Raw genomic sequence first — 11888 nt, forward strand, 5'->3', positions numbered from 1 at the left:
AATTTTGATGGGATCTTGATGGGGATTGCATTGAATCTATAGATTGCTTTTGGTAGAATTGCCATTTTTACTATGTTGATCCTACCAATCCAAGAGAAAGGGAGGCCCTTCCATTTTCTGATGTCCTCTTCAATTTCTTTCTTCAAAGACTTAAAGAGAACCCTGTTTTTCCTGTGGCAGTTATGGTCGATACTAACAGTGTGCACAAGTCCTTCACCCTCACCAAAGTATGTGGTGCTCACCTCCACAGGTTCTTTAAAGCCATGACTATTAGTTAGAAGTCCAAAAACCAAAAGAGATACAAAGAAATGTAAAAAATACAAATCCAAAGTTCAGGTCTTAGTTGAAAAGGTGGAATAAGCATTTTCAAATTTAACATACGCATACATAATTCCAAACACAACTGAGAGGAATGTTGCATGCAGGTACTTTGGTAAGTCGGCCTCAACAGCTGGTATCAAGGGTTTCAGAGATGGGGCTTACCTTCTATTAACGCTTACACTGCAGCACTCACTGCCTCCACTCACTGAGTACTTTAGAGGTGCCAGGTCCACTTGAAAGTATACATATGCATACTAGTTAATGTGGTGGTCTGGATGAAAGTGGTCCCCATAGGCCCCATTGGGAGAGGCACTATTAAGTCTGGTTGGCGGAAGTATGTTACTGGAGGTGGTCTTTGAAGTCTCAGAAGCTTAAGTGTCTAACTCTCTTCCTGCTGCCTGCTGCTTTGGATGTATAACTCTCATCTACCTCTCCAACACCATGTCTGCCTGCATGCCATCATGCTTCCTGCCAGGACGATAATGGACTACATCGCTGAACTGTAAGCCAGCCCCAATGAAATGGTTTCCTTTATAAGAGTTGCTGTGGTCACAATGTCTCTTAACAGCAATAGAAACCCCAAGACAGTTAACTCAAAAGTTCCTATTACTGATGGTGACATGAGCAGTGCTGATAAGACATGTACTTACTGAGCTTAAGTAACTTGTAGCACTTGTAGCAAGCTACTAAGGAACAGCTAATGTTTAACTCAGCTTCTCTAATTCCAAAGACAGTGACATTTTGGCTGGCTGGCTGGCTTCTAACAACAGACACTCACACTCTATCGCAGTAACAGAGGACTGAGTGAACACTGGGTTGCTGGCATGGTTGACTTGTTGGAGGATAAAGGGGCCATCTGCCCCATGATTCTCTGCTGTCTCTAGTTTTGGTGGTAATCGTTGGCTGGTGATTATAAGAGAGACTTGAGTCTTCACATGGCATCCCACCCCAAACCTTTCTGTACAAATGTCTCCTTTTTATGATTTTAGTGACATCACCTTTACCAGTGCCCTTTCTATTGCCCTCATTTTCATATATAAACACAATTCTCATCAACTGGAGGTGGTTTTGTCCCTCATAGGGTATTTGGTGATGGCTGGGGAGATTTCTAATCAGGTATCATGGAGAGTAAGAAAAAAATAGCTAGCAGGTAGAGGACAGGGTCTCTTACCAAACCCACTACAATTCATGGGATGGCTCCTGACACCTGAGAAAAACCCAGTCCAGAAGTGCAAAGGGGGTGTCCAGACAAGAAAGACTACAGTAAACCTGCCAGAACATCTGAACTGAATGTGAAGGAGCTGGGTTTGAATAGCCTGGAGCGAGGGGACATGGTGACTTCTAGGACAAAAACTCCTGCTGACAGGACAAGGCAGGTTTGAGAAGTAGTTAACAAGGGCAATACTGTGTTGCCAGCCAGTCATAGTGCACGTCTTTAACCTCAGCACTAGATCTCTGTGAGTTCAAGGCCAGCCTGGCCTATGGGGCGAGTTCCAGGACAGCCAGGGTTACACAAAGAAACCTTGTCTCTGAGACAGGGGGAAAAAAATCTGAGGGAACCAACACTGGAGGAGAAATAAAACCAAGAATAGAAAGCAGAACTGATCTTCTGAAGACTAAAGAACCTGGCTAGGTTCACTTATGTCTTCTGATTGAGGACTTGGACTCTGGGATAGTGAAAAAGGGGAAACCACAATGTATGGGCTGGTACCTACCAGACAGAGAAACCATGGACTTGTTTCTCTGTTACAAATGTAGCAAATCCCTCCTCTTACCTGTGATGCACTGAAACTGTCCATCTTCTCTTCTTATTGTAAACGCTTCTCCTGGGTTCACTTGGACCAGGATAACCTTAAACAATGGAAAAAGAATTAACTAAACTATGAAAGAGCAAATCAGTCAATAAAACATAAGTCGCTAGTAAGAGAGCAGATGTGAGCTATTTAAACTTAGAAAATTCGAGATTATACATTATATTTGTTTTACATTTCAAGAGGGCATAATCAGGTCAGAAAGAAAGACAAGAAAAAAAAGTTAATTGCAAATTTACTAAGAAGCAAAAACTTCCACTCAGTCACAAAGACAGAGCCAGCCTCACAGTTTGTGGTTAACACACATGGGAGTGTAATACTCAGCACAGCACAGTACTTAGGCGTTGATAAATGGATGGATCATGAGCACACTGGAATTAGGATGAAATCTTAAGTTATATATGAAAATGTGAATCTAATTCCACCATTCATAAGTAAGATATATACTAATATATATATAAGATATATACTAATTTTATATTTGAATCTTGATAAAACAGAAAACTGGAAAAATGAAATTTACAATGATTATGCTAAAATTCTTATTTTGTTATCTGCACAAGACTGATTTATCTCCTAAATTCTACATAAGACAGTATAAGATTCTAAAAGAACTCCATGTTACACTACTCAAATAGTCAATCAAGTGACCACCTCACTATGTCACCAACTATTTAGCTCTCCCTTAGATGGGGAATTCCAGGAGTCCTCAATTTTCCCATTATTGTAGACAACAGAGAAGTGAACACTTCATGTATGTGGTCTCTTCTCTCTAGTTAGCTTGGTTTCCTTATGACAGAGACTAGAAAACAAATTCTGCTGCCTGAAACCCCATTGCCTTTAAAGGGCTTTACTATGTTACAGCCCCCCTCACAGTCTGTAAAAACACCCTTCATTGCTTTCTGAGCATTCTACAAATCATCGTTCTATAATCTTTGATGCCATGACAGATCTTAATTTGCATGTTTTTCAGCGACAGAATCAAAGGAGGGCTTTTGTTCATGATGGACAAACAATCTACACAGAGTAACATGTCCTCATTAAAAACTTACCATCTTTGATTTCATGCCTATGTTTTATAGCAAAGTGCCTGATTATGTCACATTACCATTATTTTCTGGGCTTTCAAGTGTTCCTAGAAATTTGTATAAATGTAATCTGTATAAATTATATATTAAGAATATATATCTTACTATATTATATTGTAAACATGTTCTGACCTTGTTTTCTCCTTTTACTTTACCAAAATTATTTACCATGCCAGGCAGTGGTGGCGCACACCTTTAATCCCAGCAATTGGGATGCAGAGGCAGGTGGATCTCTGTTAGTTCGAGGCCAGCCTGGTCTACAAGAGCTAGTTCCAGGACAGGCTCCAAAGCTACAGAGAAAACCTATCTCAAAAAAAAAAAATTCTTTTTCCATTGCCAGTGTTGTCTTTTTCCTTTGTCATATATCCTATTGTTTCTATATGTAATTTCTTTCTGGTTGTACGGTCTAGTTACAAGAGCCACTAGCCAGATACATATGTGTGTCTGTGTGTGTGTGTGTGTGTGTGTGTGTGTGTGTGTGTGTGTAATATATATATGCTAATATATAATAAGATGTTATATGGTATAATATGATATTATAATAATATAATATAATGCATCTATATGCAGCCTTTATGCTTATTTCACATTGACAAAGTACTCAGGACATACCGTGTAAAAATATTACAATTAATTTTGCCTGTCTGAATTTTTTAAGGTGACTATTAAACTTTTTACATGAGTTTCATTATAATTCCACTAGACAATAAGGTCTGAGAAGTAAGCAAGAGTCAAAAACACTGTCTTGATGGTATGACTAATAAAGCAAGTGACAGGATTCAAGTTATTCCAGTCAGTAAGACCAATCAGATATGATTTTAAATAATTTGAAAGTATATAGCTAAAATAAGTTAGTACATAGATGTATGTGTGATTGAGAATCATTTTCACTTTTCTAACACTTAAAATCAAACGAGAGCTACACTAGACAGGATTCCTGTCTACGCACCAAGCCTACTCATTGTCTAGAACAGAACCTCACAGTTAATGAGTTAGTAAATGAGAAAGGAATGAATTCTGCATACTGTCTAGTATTCACGGTTCACCCTTTTGTTCACTGCACAAAGAACTGTTAACATATTGTGAGTCAGTTCCTGGTAAATAATCAAAAGATTTTTGACTAGTCCTAAAATACAGTATTTATCTATCTTCAAATTATCTTGCTCGCATGCCATTCTATATGGATTTTTCACAAACAGAAAAGAACTTTCTACTATATCATTATATATAATAGCATGATGTGGTAAATGGAGGCAGGGAAAAGATGCAAGTGAAACTCCAGCTACTTTTCCTGGTCATTTTCTATCATTGAAAAAATTCAGGGGCTGGAGAGATCGCTCCGTGGTTAAGAGCATTGCCTGTTCTGAGTTCAAATCCCAGCAACCACATGGTGGCTCACAACCATCTGTAATGAGGTCTGGTGCCCTCTTCTGGCCTGCAGACAGAATATTGTATACATAATAAATAAATAAATATTAAAAAAGAAGAAAAACTTCAGACAAAATATGTCCTAAAAACTGTTTTCAGCATATTTATAAATAACACAGCATCTTAATAAATATTTTGTAATCTTTCACAGTAAATAAAAATAGTCCATTTAATGGAACAAAAAAGGTCAGACTGATAAGACTGTAAATCTGGCCATATATATAAATTAATGGGAAAAATACATATACCATATGTATGTATACTACATATACATTAATTCAAAAAACATTTCTAAGGTATAATGCTCTTTAACTTCTTTAATACACAATAAAGAAACCAATTATAGCTTGCAAGAGACATGAAGATCACAGATTAAAAGGAAAAGGTAACAAAATAAAAAGGCAGAATAACAGAAAAAGATGATGCTGAGTGGTAAGGAAAACATAAGGGGAAGAGGTGCCAATACTACAGCTCAGTGAACAGGGCTTAGGGAGCTTTGCAGAAAGGGAGACAGGAAGACTGCATTTATGTATGTATAAATGCAATACATGTGTTATATATATGCACATATATAATATATACATGCGCGCGCGCACACACACACACACACACACACACATATAAATTTCTAGTCTTTGTAGTGCACTTCCTTGGCTACTCTACTAGTCTATTCAAATTGTTGAATCCAAAAACACAATGGATCTTGTCCCAGTTCTGAAGGTCAGAAGCTGAGATCATAGTGAAGGTGGAGTTGTTCTGTTCTGGGGCTCTTGCTGCTCCTCCCTCTGTATGTATCTGAGTCTTAATTCCATCCTCCTACAAGGAAACCAACCATGTTGCTTTAAGTCTTACCCCAGTGACATTATTCTTAATCAAACCTGTTTCAAGAGTTTGTTGATCCTCCAGTTTTCCAGCTATCCATCTCTCTTCTTTTCAAACTAGTGTTCCGGTAAGCAATAGCTTCGTATTCATACCCGCCTCACGAATTATTTATATACTATTTTCTAGTAAAGGCATCTAAGATTTGACTTTTGCTTACATTTTTCTGAATGGGGTGCCTTCAAGTTCTGTGAGTGAGGACTTGGTTTTCTCCAAGAGACCATACTTGTCTATCAAGGCTCAGACATCCTAAGTCAGAATTAAATCAGCCCTCCTCTGATGGACACTTCATATCGCATGCTCGTCCTTTGTAACACTTGACACGCAGCTGTTTACACACTGCCACTCCAGAACAATGAGACACTTCATGAAACTGTACTGTTTACTTTTACAACTAGACTAGAACACGGCGAAGACAAAGAAGAAGCTGAAAGAAGCACTTGCTAAATTAAAAGCAGTCCAGCTTCAAATGGCCAATCTTTTCATCTGGCTGCAACACCAGCTGTACTAGAGCTGTGAAGACAGAAATGCTTTTCATTTGTGCTGTCAGATATGAAGGACCCATCTGACATGGCTGCTGAGCACTTGAAACGAATTAGTGTAAATGAGGGATTGAATTCTAGACTCCTAACACCAAAATTTTGTTTCTGGCCATTTCCTAGATTTATTCACATGAAAAAACTATAATCTTACTATGTCTAAATTTAACTTATTATCTGAATTCTCTGTAAATTCAAGGAGTAACATTCATTATACAAACTATACTGTCAATTCCCAAGTCTGTATTATTTATATACTCATATATTACTAGTAACTTATGCGAGTCATTAATATGACTTGGGTCAGAGGAACTATGGATCAGGTTTTATTGCATTTATCTAGATCCTATCAATCTGTACATGGGCTAGATGATGTAACTTTTCATGTAAGTTTACAGGCTAAGGTTTATAAAAATTAAGTAAAATTATCAAGTTAATATAGTCTAAGGTAATTTTTAGTTCTATGAAAAATGGTAACCTGACTTAAGAAGGTATATTTGACACCTGTAAACACAAACTCAACTATTGACAAACAATTTGAGCACACCAGATTATAGGCCATCTGAATACGTACAGGCATAAACTATCATATGCACACTAACAGATGTATGAAATGACACACATGTATACACACAGGTGTGTACACACTGCTATAAGCTGTAATATATAAGACAATGTGTTTTCAACTACTGCCCCAAACTGAATTATTTCAACTCGTCTATGATTCTCTCTCTATTGGGCTTGAGTTTTAATATTTTGAGAACATACTATATTTCAGACACAGAACTTAATGCTCCAAAAAATTGCCTCATACTTATCTTGATTTCCTAATATGGCTTCTTAAAAACTCTTACACTCACAATTCCATACAGTGTAGTTAAACCCATCATTCTTAATGGTCATAAATTCTGCTTCATATGACAATACACCAGGAAAACTGCAGTTATAAAGACCCTACAAACCATAATCCAATAAACTGCTGCAATACATGATTATCTTAGCAATAAATATAAGCTATGTGCTGTCTAGTTTTTATGTCAAGTCGACACACACTAGAGTCATCTGAGAGGAGGGAACCTCAATTGAGAAAATGCCTGCATAAGATAGACAACTATTGACTACAGACGACTGGACAATGCGAAGAACATATATCAAATGGGATATCTTCACCAAACCCAGGGCTTAGGGAGCTTTGCAGAAAGGGAGAGAGGAAGATTGAAAGAGCCAGAGAGGATGGAGGACACCAATGAGGCCATGTCTCATGACACAGACTGATGCACATATGAACTCGCAGAGCAATTGTGGCAGCATGCATAGGCCCTGCACAGGTTCGTCAAGCAGGGTGGGGTCTAAGTGCCGAGACAGGGACATGAACAAGACCTCCTATCTCTAGCCTAGACGCCATCTCCAACTGACACCGTTTGCAAGGAAAAATTAGTTTTCTACAACACAGTTTATACAGGCTGGCCCCATGCCCAGCAGACAATGGCCAATACAAAATGCACTCGATGACATTTTGTCCCATGTCGCTTTGTTTGGGCATTTTTTATCTTACAGATCTTTTACTTGAATATTACGGTTTCTAATTTTGTGGGTTGTTGGAAGGTGGGGGTTGTATATGTACCTGTGTTTCTTGTGCTTGTTCTTTGTTATAATTTTTTAATTCTGATTGGTTTGCCTTTTTTTCCAGTGAAAGAGAAAAAGAAGGTGTGGAATTGGATGGTGGAGAGGTTGTGAGAACTGGGAGGAATTGGTGAAGGGGAAATCATGATCAGAATGTATTGTATGGAAAAAATATTTCCCATTAAAAATGAGAAAAGATCAGGTTATTGGCAAGCCTGTAGGGCACTTTCTAAATTAGCGATTGATGGGGGAGCACCCAGCCCATTGTGGGTAGTGCCATCCCTGGGCTTGTGGTTCTGAATTCTTTAACAAAGCAGGCTGATCAAGCCATGAGGAGCAAGCCAGTAAGCAGACTCATCCATGGCCTCTGTATCAACTCCTGCCTCCACGGTTCTGGTTTAAGTTCCTGCATTGGCTTCTCTCAACAGACTGTGATTCAGGATATGTAGCAAAAGCAAACCCTTGCCTCCCTGACTTGCTTTTAGTCATGGTGAGTGGTCATAGCAATAAAAATCCTAATACAATCTATAAACTAAAATAACCTCAGTGATAAATAAGCAACATATTTAAAGTATTAGTACACTAATTATACATCAGAAAAGTTGCTTTCACTATTTTTCATTTAAATCCATAGTATTCTTCCAAAGTAAAGATAACTAGATACTTAATAAAATTATTTATATTTTTAGAAAAGGTCAGTAATGCTAACTTAAACTTAAAACTGGAAAATGTAGCTATTTCCTGAGCCTACATTTTTAGAGAGTTCACAATCCCTATCTATACCCCCAATCTATAGGTAAGATTCAGATAGAAACCATCATCAGCTGGACTGAAGCTGTCGTCGCCAACATGTGGCAAGCCCTTGCAGCCACCACAGCACTTTACTCACTGCTGCCTGGATCTTCTTTAGTGACTTCATTCACCTGCTGCGACCACAGCTGTCAGCAGCTTCTGGAAGATGCTCCAACACTGTAGGATCCAACTTCCGAGACATAGTCAGTTCTCACTGACAAGTGGACTTGACTGTGCTAATAAGGGAAGTCTGTACAACTCTATCCTAGCAGCATTTCACGTAACTTCACAACTGCCCACTGTGGTATATGCAGAGGTAGAACGGCAAAGATATAATCACTTAGGAGTTACACTCATCCATCTCCACCTCTAACCTCTTCATCAAATAAGCCAACATACAGGCAGCTTCCCATTGGACATAAATGTATCTGGTTACCATAGCAACTAAATCAACAAAGGACTGTAGTAGCATTTGGTTCTGGATCATCCAATATCAGCTGACAGAATTTAAGAGTATGCTATTTCTAAATGTACTTTGTTTTTAATGTAATAGTTCTAGTTATTTTGCATTTCTGATTTTGGAGAATGACAGTCTATTCACCTACACAGTATGGAGAAACACATTTAATGAAGTAGAAAGTGCCTGTATAAAAGGTACCTGGCATATACCTGGAAATTATAGTCTATCCATGGCATAAAAATTTAAATGTAAATAAAATTTTAAAAATGGCTCCACGACTTTAACCCATTTGTAAAAGAAAGATGAAACTTAGGGGAACAGTTATCACTAACAATCACATCTAAATCATATAAACAGAAAAGGTAGATGGGCTTTAAAGGATTTTACTAAGTTATAATCTATTTACCATAACATTTGTCCTATAAGATGTAGACTTCAGCAGATTTCAGAATATAGAGTTATAAAATCATCATTATACCCAGTAAATTATTTGTAGAGCTGGAGATCCATACATGCTAGACAACAATGCTACCACCAAACTACTTTCCCGTTACTAAAGCAAATTTTACAACATTTTCTTTTAACTCAGAACTTGTAGGTTTTCCTGACTGATTTCTTTCATTTGAAATGCTTTTTAGGTCAATTGTAGCAGGTACTGAAGTATTTTGTTATTAGTTTGTGGCTGAATAATATTGTATGGATACAAACAAAAATCTTGTTTATCCATTTTTCTGTTGGTGGACATTTAAAGTACTTTTACCGTATATATTTAAAATGATACTGTGCAATTTTTAACATGGACATATCAGACTATTGTATAAAGTGGATTTACCAGACCACATTCCTACCAGTAATGCATTTAGGGTTCAACTTGTGCACGTTTGCCAACAATTGTTATCATCTGTATCTATGTCTTGATCCTAATCTGAGGGGGAATCTAGTCAGTTCTTCAGCATTAAGCATAAAGTTAATATGAATTTTGTAATATGTACCCTTTTCAGGTGGAAGAAGCTCCTCTACACTGCTTTCCAACTGAATAGATGTTCTGTTTTGTTTTGATCAGAAAGGGAAGCCGTGTTCACTCAGATACTTCTGAACCACTAAGGTGTCTTCACCTAGTACCCCAGAAAAGGAGACACCGCTTAATTGTCCTGGAATCATCTTAGATGTTGCAAGACAGGGATTGCTAAGATTCTGTGTCTATATTCATACTGAGCACTAGCCTTTTATGACTCTGTCTGTCTGTCTGTATTTAGGTATGGTGCTAATCCTACCTTAAACATTTGGTAGAAATCACCAGAAAAGACACCTTGGGTTCAGATTCTCCTTGTAGAAATTTTAATTTATATGTACGTCTGCATGCATACATTCACATACAAATTCCCTTATTTGGCATTGCTCTATTTAGACTGAGATTTTGTTCTGTTATTATTTTGATTCATTTTAGTTCCTTTATATCCTTCTAGATATTGGTCTAGTTCATACAGTACACAATTTATTGGCATGCAATTATCTAACCCAATTATCTTTTTTCTTTCTCTAAGACCTTACATTCTTGGTTTCAATAATATACGACTTACTGCGTTGTGAACCTGACCTGTTAGAAATTTGGTTATCTTTGCCAGAAACTTCAATGTTGATTCATTGACTATCCTTTCTTTCAACTCTGTCAGCATTTTGGGCATTTGAGGAATTTTACTGTTACATGCTGACTAGCCTCTTTTTAAAAGATTTATATATGTGTATGTCTGTATGGAGTTATGCACATGTGAGTGCAGTTTTTAGTGAAGGCCAGCAGAGGGTATTGAATGCCCTGGAGTGCAAGATACAGGCAAAGCTGTAAGCTGTCCAATGTGGGTGCTAGAAACCAAACTCAAGTCCTCTGCAAGAGCAGCACATGCTCTGAACCACTGACCTATCTCGACAACCCTAAAACTAGCTCTTACTATTATAAAATTCATAATACCTCTAGCAACTTTTCTTTAACTGAAAGTCTATATATAGTTTAGTTAAACAGAATGCCACTTCTGCTTTGGTTATAGTTTGCATAACATATGCTCCATATTTTTAATCTCAATATTTAAATTACATATATATTTTCATATACAGTCTGAAAAGAATGCTGAGATTTTTAACTAATCCAATAAACTAAAAATAAAAATCTGATGTTTCTGTATTTGTCTGTTATGAAGAAGTACTGTAAACTCAGATCAACAAATCAACAAATCAGTGTTCAAGGAAAACTTTCACAGTCTCTCCTACAGAAAATACAGCAAAAGTAGCAGAATTCTTTGTGATTACTGCAGCATATACTTGAGAGATCAGCAGTAAGGCCCGTCTCCTTGCACCTTGTGTTGCTATAGTTGGTTGGACTATCTCACATCACTGGTTTGCATCCCAGGGAAATATTTTAGCCGGATTCTTTGTCAAATTCTCCCTAAGATCAGAATGTGCAGAAGTTATACAGCAAGTGCTAATCTAGAATATTATTTTGATTTTTTTTTCTGAGATAGGGTATTGCTATGCAGCAATCTGGCCTCAAACAATCCTCCTGCCTCAGCCTCCTAAGTGTTAAGAAGTTAATGTGCATTAGCACCTGTCTTAGCAGATGCTGCTCTTTTACAAACCTTGTTGGCATTATTCATGTGGTTGTTACAAACATAACTCTAATCACACATGGGGACAGAGACCCTACCAGGAGCCTCAAGTTCATGGCTCATGCATGACCCAGCAGCTTTCTAGAGTTGATAGCACTTGTCACAGTCACTGACATCTTCCTGGGTCTTTCTTTGTGCCTGCTCCTAAGCCAAAAAAATTTTCTTCAAGGATTTTCCTTGTTTCATCCATCAAATTTTGAAACCTTATCGATTGCCTATTGGTTTTTAGCTCAAATCTAAAAGTCAAAATATAACATTTAGAACCCTTACTATCCTAAATATATAATATA

The 11888-nt window shown here is 37.4% G+C and overlaps 1 protein-coding gene across 5 annotated transcripts in view; it reads right to left on the reverse strand.

The window, feature by feature from the left end:
• Fndc3a (fibronectin type III domain containing 3A) overlaps positions 1 to 11888 on the reverse strand; it is a 136415-nt gene that overhangs the window by 89024 nt on the left and 35503 nt on the right. For all 5 annotated transcript variants that reach the window (XM_026783167.1, XM_026783165.1, XM_005355605.2 and 2 more), the window contains one exon: positions 2097 to 2172. In XM_026783167.1, coding sequence (XP_026638968.1) covers positions 2097 to 2172 — 76 coding nt within the window. The remainder of the gene's footprint in view (positions 1 to 2096; positions 2173 to 11888) is intronic.

The sequence above is a fragment of the Microtus ochrogaster genome, chromosome 17 (genome assembly GCF_000317375.1).
Source record: "Microtus ochrogaster isolate Prairie Vole_2 chromosome 17, MicOch1.0, whole genome shotgun sequence".
NCBI classification, from domain to species: domain Eukaryota; kingdom Metazoa; phylum Chordata; class Mammalia; order Rodentia; family Cricetidae; genus Microtus; species Microtus ochrogaster.